Source organism: Sphaeramia orbicularis, unplaced genomic scaffold (assembly GCF_902148855.1).
Source record: "Sphaeramia orbicularis unplaced genomic scaffold, fSphaOr1.1, whole genome shotgun sequence".
NCBI classification, from domain to species: Eukaryota; Metazoa; Chordata; class Actinopteri; order Kurtiformes; family Apogonidae; genus Sphaeramia; species Sphaeramia orbicularis.
The window spans coordinates 29731-41808 of NW_021941611.1; the positions used below are offsets into that span (position 1 = coordinate 29731).

At 42.4% G+C, this 12078-nt stretch overlaps 1 protein-coding gene across 1 annotated transcript; it reads left to right on the top strand.

Moving 5' to 3' along the window:
- Window positions 1-8024: 8024 nt before the first annotated feature.
- Window positions 8025-11861, top strand: LOC115416466 (ferritin, middle subunit). Its single transcript, XM_030130240.1, has 4 exons — window positions 8025-8323; window positions 9997-10143; window positions 10998-11123; window positions 11455-11861. Exons 1-4 carry the CDS (start codon window positions 8222-8224, stop codon window positions 11608-11610), a joined length of 531 nt encoding a protein of 176 aa, XP_029986100.1. The 5' UTR covers window positions 8025-8221; the 3' UTR covers window positions 11611-11861.
- The last annotated feature ends 217 nt before the right edge of the window (window positions 11862-12078 follow it).

The window sequence follows — 12078 nt, forward strand, 5'->3', positions numbered from 1 at the left end:
ATATTCGTTCTGTTCTGTCTGTAAACGTCTGTAATATTCGTTGTGTTCTGTCTGTAAATGTCTGTAATATTCATTCTGTTCTGTCTGCAAATGTCTGTAATATTCATTCTGTTCTGTCTGTAAATGTCTGTAATATTCATTCTGTTCTGTCTGTAATATTCATTCTGTTCTTCCTGTAAAAGTCTGTAATATTCTTTCTGTTCTTCCTGTAAATGTCTGTAATATTCGTTCTGTTCTGTCTGTAAACGTCTGTAATATTCGTTCTGTTCTGTCTGTAAACGTCTGTAATATTCATTCTGTTCTGTCTGCAAATGTCTGTAATATTCATTCTGTTCTGTCTGTAAATGTCTGTAACATTCATTCTGTTCTATCTGTAAATGTCTGTAATATTCGTTCTGTTCTTCCTGTAAATGTCTGTAATATTCATTCTGTTCTGTCTGTAAATGTCTGTAATATTCATTCTGCTCTGTCTGTAAATGTCTGTAATATTCGTTCTGCTCTGTCTGTAACTCCTCATTTCCATCTCTGTTCATCCATCTGCCTGATGAACAAACATGTCCCATTCAACTCCGGTCCAATCCTGAGGTTTCTGTAACCTCTGTGGACATAAATGTGTGGACTCATCATGTCTGCACCTGTCACATGACCATCTGCAGCTGTCACATGACCATCTGCAGCTGTCACATGACCGTCTGCAGCTGTCACATGACCGTCTGCAGCTGTCACATGACCTGTTTAGGACCATCACACACACAAACAGCAAGATGAAGAAGCAATAGTAGATCTATCCCATAATACTCAACTGTATTCTGACATTAGTCCTTATTGTTTTGGATCCAGGAGCCCTGATGGACAGACTGGACAGACAGATTGACAGACTGATGGACAGACTGATGGACACAGACAGATGGACAGACTGATGGACAGACTGATGGACAGACTGGACAGACTGATGGACACAGACAGATGGACAGACTGGACAGACAGATTGACAGACTGATGGACAGACTGGACAGACTGATGGACACAGACAGATGGACAGACTGATGGACAGACTGGACAGACTGATGGACACAGACAGATGGACAGACTGATGGACAGACTGGACAGACTGATGGACACAGACAGATGGACAGAGTGATGGACAGACTGGACAGACTGATGGACACAGACAGATGGACAGAGTGATGACAGACTGGACAGACTGATGGACACAGACAGATGGACAGAGTGATGACAGACTGGACAGACAGATGGACAGAGTGATGGACAGACTGGACAGACTGATGGACACAGACGGATGGACAGAGTGATGACAGACTGGACAGTTCTGATGTGAATGTGGTGAATAACAGAATAAATCAGTTTGTAACATTTACTATCACTGTAGATTTGAGTCTGTCAAATGATCATATATGGTTCCCTCACATATTTAGTGCCTGGATAAATGAAGACCAAAGGACATTAGTGTCCACAGACACATGGGACAGTCTGAACAGTCTGGAATATGAGTCTGAAAATGACTTTCACTGGGAGTCCCGATGGAAAAAGGATGATTTAACTGTATTAGTTCAGTCTGTGGAGTGACCTGAAGACGGACGGAAATAAAGATGAAGGCCTGTGTTGGACGTCTGGGTCTTTAAGGGTTAAATTTAAGGGTTAAAGGAGGACGTCTGGGTCTTTAAGGGTTAAATTTAAGGGTTAAAGGAGGACGTCTGGGTCTTTAAGGGTTAAATTTAAGGCTTAAAGGAGGACGTCTGGGTCTTTAAGGGTTAAATTTAAGGCTTAAAGGAGGACGTCTGGGTCTTTAAGGGTTAAAGATCAGGCCATACCTAACCCAACAGGCCACCCAGCTCCTGGTGCAGACTATGGTTATCTCCACCCAGCTCCTGGTGCAGACTATGGTTATCTCCACCCAGCTCCTGGTCCAGACTATGGTTATCTCCACCCAGCTCCTGGTGCAGACTATGGTCACCTCCACCCAGCTCCTGGTGCAGACTATGGTTATCTCCACCCTTGTCTACTGCAGTGCTCTTCTAACACTCCTCCAGCTGGTGTTGTAAAACCACTCCAGATGGTCCAGAATGCAGCAGTGTCTGGTCTTCAGTCCACCTGAAAGGACACATGTGGACCTTACTCACTCAGTTCCACTGCCTACTAGTGTGGTTCAGAAAATCCAACTTCATTGTCGTAACCAAGGCACCTTGTCAGTTTGTTTGTTTCAGTGAAATGTGTATCTATGCAAAGTTTCTAAGTGATAGGGTGAAAAGAAGGCAGTGCTCAACATGTCATCTTTCCTCTAACCATCCTGCCTCGTCTTCTCCACAGTTCTTGTCTTTAGATCATTCACTATGGCGTCCACACGACAAACTAATGAAATTTATTTGATTGGCTGTGCTGACAGAGAGACTATTACAAGATACAAACGATCACCAACTGTAAAGCAAGTGTTGCAGCGTTTCCACCATTTGAAGGAGAGCAAATCCATCTGAAATGCCAGTCATGAGACAATTGACGAGCTCTTGGTTGTGTGGCAAAATGCATCTATTCTGACAACTCTGAAGAAACATGCCATTGAAAAGCTGGAGAAAGTACACGACAAGTGGCTGCTGTTGAAGACAAACAAACACAGAACCTCAGAGACAAAGAAACAGAAACAGATTACCAGACCAAGTTGGAAAGGCTTTTTGATGTTGCACATGCAGAAGCTGAAACACTCATCAAAATCAAAGATGACATCACCTTCCTTTCAGACCAGAGAGGAGAGAGGAAGATGTTCACTGGTCCAGAAGATGTGGAATATTCACAGAAACAAGAAAGAGTTCAGAAGAGAAGAGCAGATGAAGACAGAAGACGTCAAAAGGCCAAAGACAATGCTGCCATGATGACAGTTTCATCTGAAAAAGTTAGTGGTTCTGAAGCAGGCGACACAGAGGAATCATCAGATGATTACTTACCTGCACCCACAAAACACAAAAAGGAGTCTGTGCCTAAACCATGCTCATCAAAAACAACCTTTAACTCTAAGTGCCACACAGTTAAGGGGCTAATAAGCCTTAAAAGTGCCACAGAATTTGGCCGTTTTTCAGTATTTCGCGTCGTTTTTATATTTGAAGAATCCTTCAGGAAACCGCTCGGTAACATCCGACCGATTGCTAATTAGATTCAAAACGCACCGGACGCAGCCGATTCATTATTGATCGTAATTTGCATAATTTATAATAATAATAATAATAACAATAATAATAATCTTTATTTACATAGCACTTTTCATACATTAAAAACTGTAGCACAAAGTGCTTTACATATCAGTTTAAAAATCAGTACCGCCCCCCACCCACACCCACCCACTCACCTGCACACACACACCCACTCACCCGCACACACACACACACACACCCACACACACCCACACCCACCCACTCACCCGCACACACACACACCCACACACACCCACACCCACCCACTCACCCGCACACACACACCCACTCACCCGCACACACACACACCCACTCACCCGCACACACACACCCACACACACCCACACCCACCCACTCACCCGCACACACACACCCACTCACCCGCACACACACACACACCCACACACACCCACACCCACCCACTCACCCGCACACACACACACCCACACCCACCCACTCACCCGCACACACACACCCACTCACCCGCACACACACACACACCCACACACACCCACACCCACCCACTCACCCGCACACACACACACCCACTCACTCACTCACACACACTCACACACACACACACCCACTCACCCGCACACTCACCCGCACACACACACACATTTACATGCAAACCCACAAGCTCACACATACTTAAGAAGACTGACTGAGCACGGGTAGACCAGAACAAAAATGTACAAGTAAAAGTAAAACATCAGTTTAGGAGGCGCTGTCTCAGGGAGCCGTCCGCACCAGGAGGCAGCCGCCGACCCCGGCGACCAGGCACCAGCAACACAGCCCCGCATCCCAACTAGTGGGAGAGGGCCAACTGGGACCCCCACCCACCAGAAAGGAGCGGACCCCAGTGAGAGAAGGCGCCACAGCCCCCGGAGTCCACAGCCGCCCCCCGGCATGGAGGGCTCCCTCTGATGAAACACCGGAGAATAAGAAACATTAAAAACAAATAAAAATATTATTTGGTCGCGTGACCTCAAATTCCCGTCTGCTTGGTCTCAAAAGGGGGACACAGAAAGAACGTCATCGAAATGTGAGAAAGAAATGGGGGTGGATGGTTTGTTTGTACACAAATATGGTGTGTTCTCTAAAGCCGATCTGATCGGCCCGTGGCACTTTACAGGTTGTTTTCGTAAAGCCGATTTAATCGGCCCATGGCACTGAAAGTGTTAACAAACATGGACATACCAAGAACATCATATTTTTAAGAACTAATTTTGATCATACTAATTTTGTAATACTCCTCCATATAATTATATATAATTTGGTGGTATGTCAGTTGTCATTTTAAAACAAAGATCTGTGAGTATGAGTACGCGTTGTCGGTGTAGCCCTCGAAATATAAATATTTTATTTTAATTGTTTCCTTCTTTGTTTTGGATAATACAACTGAGCAAATGGTTATTTAATGTAGTTTGAGTCAGATTGACGCTCTTAGTTAATCATCTGAGAGAAAAGAAGTTCTCTAAAATTGTGATTATTTTTTATCAAAATATGACAATATCGAAAATACATTGTGAGGTTGACCTATCTTGAGCGCTGCCATTCACTGAATATATCAACCTAAAACTTGGCAAAATAAAATAAAGTGACATTTGGAACAATTTGGGAAGGTGCCGAGACTTCTGTCATTGAATTTATTTTTTTCTCAAATTATTGGACCACCCTACAGCCGACCCATAGCTGTCCTCTTCAAATTCAAATCCTTAATCCTCTCCTCAGTTCTCCATGGCTCTGCTCCTCCTCCTCAGTTCTCCATGGCTCTGCTCCTCCTCAGTTCTCCATGGCTCTGCTCCTCCTCAGTTCTCCATGGGTCTCCTCCTCCTCAGTTCTCCATGGCTCTGCTCCTCCTCAGTTCTCCATGGCTCTGCTCCTCCTCAGTTCTCCATGGGTCTCCTCCTCCTCAGTTCTCCATGGGTCTGCTCCTCCTCCTCAGTTCTCCATGGGTCTGCTCCTCCTCCTCAGTTCTCCATGGCTCTGCTCCTCCTCAGTTCTCCATGGGTCTCCTCCTCCTCAGTTCTCCATGGGTCTGCTCCTCCTCCTCAGTTCTCCATGGCTCTGCTCCTCCTCAGTTCTCCATGGGTCTGCTCCTCCTCCTCAGTTCTCCATGGCTCTGCTCCTCCTCCTCAGTTCTCCATGGGTCTCCTCCTCCTCAGTTCTCCATGGGTCTGCTCCTCCTCCTCAGTTCTCCATGGCTCTGCTCCTCCTCACTTGCCTATCTTCAGAAGCTCCTGCAGACCCAGCTCTGCTCAGAACACCTCCTGTCCACTGTCACACATTCCATTTAAACAGATTCATAAGGTTTTCCAGGATCATCTCTGGACCTGCTGCGGTGCTCCTGCCTCTCTCCTCCTTCATCATCATCACTCACTTATCCTCAACTGCATCCATGTGTCTCCCCCTTCTCCCCCAGTCTCTCTCTCTTTTTCTCCTCCTTTACTCTTCTTTAACCCTCTCTCTCCTCCTGTCACTCATCCATCCTCCTCAGGTTTCTGCTGTTAAAGGTTGTTTTTCCTTCTCTCTCTCTCTCTGTCTCTCTCTCTCTCTCTCTCTCTCTCTCTCTCTCTCTCTCCTCTCATTAGTGTTTACTTCTGTTGGATTCTGTTGGTTTCTGTAAATTGTCTTCAGTCTGGTTTGGACCAACTCTATATATAAAGTGTCATCAGAGAACGTTTGTTGTGATCTGGCGCTATAGAAATAAAATCTGATTGATTTGATTTGATTGGTTTTCCCTGAAAGTCGCTTTGGAAAAAAGTGTCTGCCAAGTGCATAAATGTGAATTTAAGGGTTAAAGGTGGGTGTTTTGGTCTGTAAGAGTTAAATTTAAGGGTTAAAGGAGGACATTTGGGTCTTTAAGGGTTAAAGGAGGACATTTGGGTCTTTAAGGGTTAAATTTAAGGGTTAAAGGAGGACATTTGGGTCTTTAAGGGTTAAAGGAGGACATTTGGGTCTTTAAGGGTTAAATTTAAGGGTTAAAGGAGGACATTTGGGTCTTTAAGGGTTAAATTTAAGGGTTAAAGGAGGACATTTGGGTCTTTAAGGGTTTTATATTTATACATTTAGTGTAAATGTTTCCTCGTTGCTGATTCTTCTTCTCACTTCTGTTTTTTATTTTTCTAATCCGGTTCCAGCCGGTCCGGTCCTGATGTGGACTTTCAGTGTCATGTTTTCTTAGAAGCGTCCATGTGACTGTCATGTGACACACACACACACACACACACACACACTGTAAAGGAAGCAGAAACAGGAAGGACGGCCTTGGATCTGTGGAATGCTGAGTCAGAACTGTGACTCAGCACCAACCGGGACCAGACCACATCCACCTGGGTCTGACTGGACCAGGACCAGTACCAGACCACATCCACCTGGGTCTGACTGGACCAGGACCAGTACCAGACCACATCCACCTGGGTCTGACTGGACCAGGACCAGTACCAGACCACATCCACCTGGGTCTGACTGGACCAGGACCCCCTGAAATAGACTTTTTTTTTTTTAATCCAAGTACCCCAACTGTCACTTCAGTATTGTTGGTTGTATTGTTGGTATGTATGGTTGGTATTGTTGTTGTTGGTTGAATAAAATGAGTCCAAATGTGTTCCTGTGCCAAAGGTGTCTGTTTATATTTACAAAACTACATCTATTTAACTGGAATATATAAAAAATAACATAGTTTTAAAGTTAATTTTTGGTCAAATATAAACTAAAAGTACCTTCTTTCATTGATCAGAAAAATAAATAAATTGGTCTTTAATTAATAAATGAAACTTTCATCAACATAAAATAATTCCTTATCTACTCAAATAAACTCATTTTGAATCATATTAAATATAAATGTTCTTCAAATGTTTCCAAAGTTTCAACAAGATGATTGACAATAAAACTATTGACAGATGACTGTTCTGGACCACTGACCACTCTGGACCGCTGACCATGTAGAGGTCCACTCGAGGGTCAGTCCCACTGCTGTGTTTCATCTGAAGGCCGGTCCTAGTCCCAGTGTTGGACCTCAGACCCTGACACAGACAAACAGGAACATTTCCTCAGGTTCTGGACACAGTTGTGTCTGTTCTACATGTTTCGGTGCTGGTCGGCCTTCGTCCTACAGTGGTATGATGGTGTTGGTATGATGGTGTTGTGTAATGCCATAAAAAATCCCATGGACACTGGACACATGTCAGCATGTCATGGTCATATGTGGGAATTATCCACTTGATTCAACAGTATTTTGGGTCATTAGTGTATTGTTGTGAAAGTATCATTTAAACGTTGTAATATCATGTAATTGTAAAAGCGTAAAGTCAGGGCACACTTGTATTATTATTATTATTATTATTAGTAGTAGTAGTAGTATTAGTATTAGTATTATTAGTAGTATTATTATTGTTGTTGTTGTTGTTATCATCATTATTATTATTATTATTATTATTATTATTGTTATCATCATCATTATTATTATTATTATCATTATTATTATTGTTATTATTATTATTATTATTCCTTTTTATATACTTATTGGGTCTACAGGGCACAGCTAACACTTACACATTCCCCTATATTCTGTATTTTAATCAGTATTTACATTTAATGCTGTTTAATTTTGCGCTAAAATGCTTTTTTTATCATTTGCTAAAATGCTGATTCATGGGTCAGAAGGTCATTCGTGACGTCAGCCTAATTTTTTGCAAGATCATTTTATTGTTTCGGTCTCGTCTGCGTCACGTGCTTCCTGAGCTCCTTGATTGGCCCAGACGCTGCGTCAGGGTCACGTGGTCGTTGGCTGTATAAAAGGCGGAGGCTCGGCTGCCATTTCAGATCCTTCAGGAGTTCTTGCTTCAACAGTGTTTGGACGGAACTTCTTCCTCCGGTTTTTCTTCTTCTTCTTCTTCAGAAGTTTGCCTTCCTAACGCCGACCACCTTTTTCTACTTGAACACTACTGACGAAGTCGACCAAGAGCTTTATTTTTGTACAGTTTTGTTAAGAAAAGGCAGCAGAAACGCCAGCCAAAATGGAGTCCCAGGTGCGTCAGAACTACCACCGCGACTGTGAGGCCGCCGTTAACCGGATGGTCAACATGGAGCTGTTCGCCTCCTACACCTACACCTCCATGGTGAGTCCGCTGACCGAACACACACACACGGGTGGGGTTAGTCTGAAACTCTGCGGGTTTGGAGTCTTTGTTTGACGTCTCTGCCCGCGTTAGCCGAACATTGTGTTGGCGGAAATGGGTAATAAAACTACATTTCCCAGGTACACCCATGTACTGGCTGTAGTTCAATACCCGGAAGCGGTTCCATAAACACAAATGCAAGTATTTAAACACAAAACATAGAAACCACTCTGAGGGGAAAATGTGTTTTTTAAATCTGTGGTGTCCTGTTGCTCCAAAGTAAAAGAAACTCATTTCAAAATTGCATGTTCAGTTTACCCTGTTAAGGATTTTTTTTTTTTGCATAAAAGATTTAAGTTTGATGTGGATCCCTGTGTTTTCTGTTCATCTGAAGCCAAAACCATTGATCATTTATTTTGTAATTGTTCACACAGCATTTCCTTTTTGGGGGATATTCACGGTTGGTTGTTGTTGAAAACTGGAAATATTCCATCCTTCATGTGATTTTATTTTATGGATTCATCAGAAGTTAATTTCAAAGATATTGTTAACCTTATTATAACTTTGGGTAAATATTATATTCATACTTGGAAGTGGAAAAAACATGAAACCTTCCTTTAACTGTTTTTTGTTATTTTATTAAGTATTACAAATCTCTTCAGTATATTGTAAATATGTAAAAAAAAAAAAAAGCCAGAAAACTTTTAGTTGATCCAAGTCCTAGCTGTTTTAATTGTATCTTGCCTTAGTCCTTTGCACCCTATTGTCTAGTCAGATTTGTTTATTTTTTTTGTTTCAATATTTTCATTACATTTAAAATGTCTTAATTTTTTTGTTTCAGATAGTTGTAATAGTTGTTTAACCATTCCCACCATGTCTCCAAATGTATTTCTATATTTCTTCTGTAACATTTTTCCCCATTCTTGTTACATAAATTTGCACAAATCCCAGATTTTGTTTTTCATATTGTTGTAAGGTAAGATAAGATAAGAAATCCTTTATTTGTCCTCACTTGTTAAAAGCCCTGAATCTCTTACAAAAGAAAAATGCCTGCAAACGTTTTAATATTATTGGAGAAAATATGACTCTAAAAAAAGCCCTAGCCTCTGTTTTACTCTATTTGTTATTAGTTGTTGTTGTTGTTTTTTTATCCCTCCTGTGCCCTTTACACCTCTCCCTTTTTTGGTTTGTCAAAGAACTTATGTCATGAATGTTTTGTACATTAACTTTGATGAAATACTTGGACAAAAAATGTATCTGTTGCAAAAAGCAGTTTAATTTTGTGTTTTTGCTCAGAATTCTGGGTAAAATTATTTTTCTTTAGAATTAAAAAACATGGCTGATTGTGCAACCACTAAATAAACTGAAGTTGTTTGGGTGTTCCTGTGCTGTGGAGCAGTTTATCTCGTCCTGGCAGTGCTCCGTCCACACCTCCACCCCATGCTTATCACCCACCGCAAACTAAAAATGCTGCTTCATGCTTAGACCACCTTTTTTTTTTTTTTTTTTTTGTGTCGCAGCTCCATTTTTGCTTGACTAGACTCCCGTAAGTCACCCTGAGTCACTGTCTGACCACTGCCGGCCTCATAATTACAGTCTGTCATGGTGATTTTAGTCAATAATGACAGGTCCGCTGCCCCATAATGACTGTTGTTCCTCTGTGACTCCTCTAGGCCTTCTACTTCTCCCGTGACGACGTGGCCCTGCCGGGATTCGCCCACTTCTTCAAGGAGAACAGCGACGAGGAGAGGGAACACGCAGAGAAGCTGCTGTCCTTCCAGAACAAGAGGGGGGGACGCATCTTCCTCCAGGACGTCAAGGTTGGTAGAGGGCGCACATGTGACTGTCCAGAGAACCTGAACATACGGTTGAACACAGTCTGAGTCTAGTTTAAAACGTATCCCCACGCACGTGCTCAGAAGGTTCTGGAGAAATGAACATTTGAACTTTTTGGATGATGTGTTTAGAATCTGATGGCTGTTGATTGACATGATGTCTGTGGTTTAGGGATGGAACCATATGAAGATTTCATATCAGTTATCATTATTATTATCGCGGTATTGTTGAAATTATGCTCAAAAAGTACTAATACACACACTGAAATAATTTAACAAAGCTGTATTTTGGAACAAATAAAATAGGCACAATGTACTTTCTGTTGGCAGAAATATTCAAATGTAAACAACAAACATATGACTGTGCATTAACGATGGAACCTTAAGGCCATTGTTTGACCATTTTCTATCAAGTTTGAGTTGTTTTGAGTTTTTTTCATAGTGTCTGTTAAAAGTTCACTTTAACCTACTATATCAACAGAAAAGGCCAGAAAACAGAAAAAAATATAAAATCCAATTTGAAAAATGTGTATAATGCATAAATAACACAGATGTTTAATGAACCTTTTCACAGACTTTAAAAGTGAAAATTGGTTCCAAATATTAGGTATAGAAAATTAAAATTGTAATAAATTCAAACTATACTCAAATATTTGACATAAAAAGCAGATCTTTCCATAAGGTTTATTCCCCTAAAAGTGCAGTAAATCAAACAGTTACCATGAGAATTTAAACGGTAATACTGTCTGTGATTTTACTGCCATTTACTGTTCTACTGGTAATGGTTCCATCCCTAGTGGGGTTTATTGGCTCTGATCTCTCTCTCTCTGTCTCCATAGAAACCGGAGCGTGATGAGTGGGGTAGTGGGCTGGAGGCCATGCAGTGTGCCCTGCAGCTGGAGAAGAACGTCAACCAGGCCCTGCTGGACCTGCACAAACTGGCCTCTGACCATGTGGACCCCCATGTGAGTTCTACTTGGGCCTGGGGTTCTGCTCGGTCCTAATGGTCCTACAGAGGGGCTGGACATTCAAACCACATACAGACCAATGTTTGAAGCACTCTGGCTCCATTTTAAACATGAATATGTACTGAGATAAAAAAACGACTTCAGATAAAACCCATTTTATTAGATGTAGAATAAATGTTAGACTGGAGTTCTGGACACATGGGTTCTCACATCAGAACAGGATCAAGAATTGAAACCCTGTCACTTTAAATCTGAGTCAGTAAGTCCAACAGATGTTCCTAAAGGTTGACTTTCTGTCGGACTAATCGGTTGTTTTTTGCGTCCTCAGCTGTGTGACTTCCTGGAGAGCCATTACCTGAACGAGCAGGTGGAGGCCATCAAAAAGCTGGGAGACTACATCAGCAACCTGAGCCGCATGGACGCTGCCAACAACAAGATGGCCGAGTACCTGTTCGACAAGCACTCCCTGGGAGGGAAGAGCTAAAGGCGGCGGCCTGGGTGGAGCCGTCAGTGTGGTGGGCAGAGCCTGCAGCTCAGCCCCACCCCCTCCTTCTGTTGGTCCTTCAGAATAAACCTGTCTGTAATCTGCTTCAGCTGGTCTACTCTAGACCCCCTGTGAGTCCATGTGGCATCAGGCTGTGGTCATGTGACCTCTGACCTCCCGTCCAGACACGGTTAACACATGTGCTCTAAATGTTCTGATCTGTCTTCACTCAATAAAAGTTTTGTGCTGGACTTTGGCGTCTCCTCCATCTGTGCATTTACAGACATGGGTTTAAAATCTGACACAGACATGTCAGAGGATGTGGTTCCATGATGGTTTTAAATCTGTTTAGTTTTCCAGGAGAAATTAATCCAGAACTGAAGTCTTTTCTGTTTCATGGAAACATTAAACCTGAATAATCTTTATTGGGTTCTGGCAGCCCTTCTGTTAGCTTAGCTTAGCCCTTCT

Excerpts from the sequence above, each read along its gene's own strand:
- LOC115416466 (XM_030130240.1), top strand. The coding sequence starts at position 8,222 with ATGGAGTCCCAGGTGCGTCAGAACTACCACCGCGACTGTGAGGCCGCC. Across the intron at positions 10,144-10,997 it reads TCTTCCTCCAGGACGTCAAG|AAACCGGAGCGTGATGAGTG; the intron begins GTTGGTAGAGGG and ends CTGTCTCCATAG. Across the intron at positions 11,124-11,454 it reads CTGACCATGTGGACCCCCAT|CTGTGTGACTTCCTGGAGAG; the intron begins GTGAGTTCTACT and ends TTGCGTCCTCAG.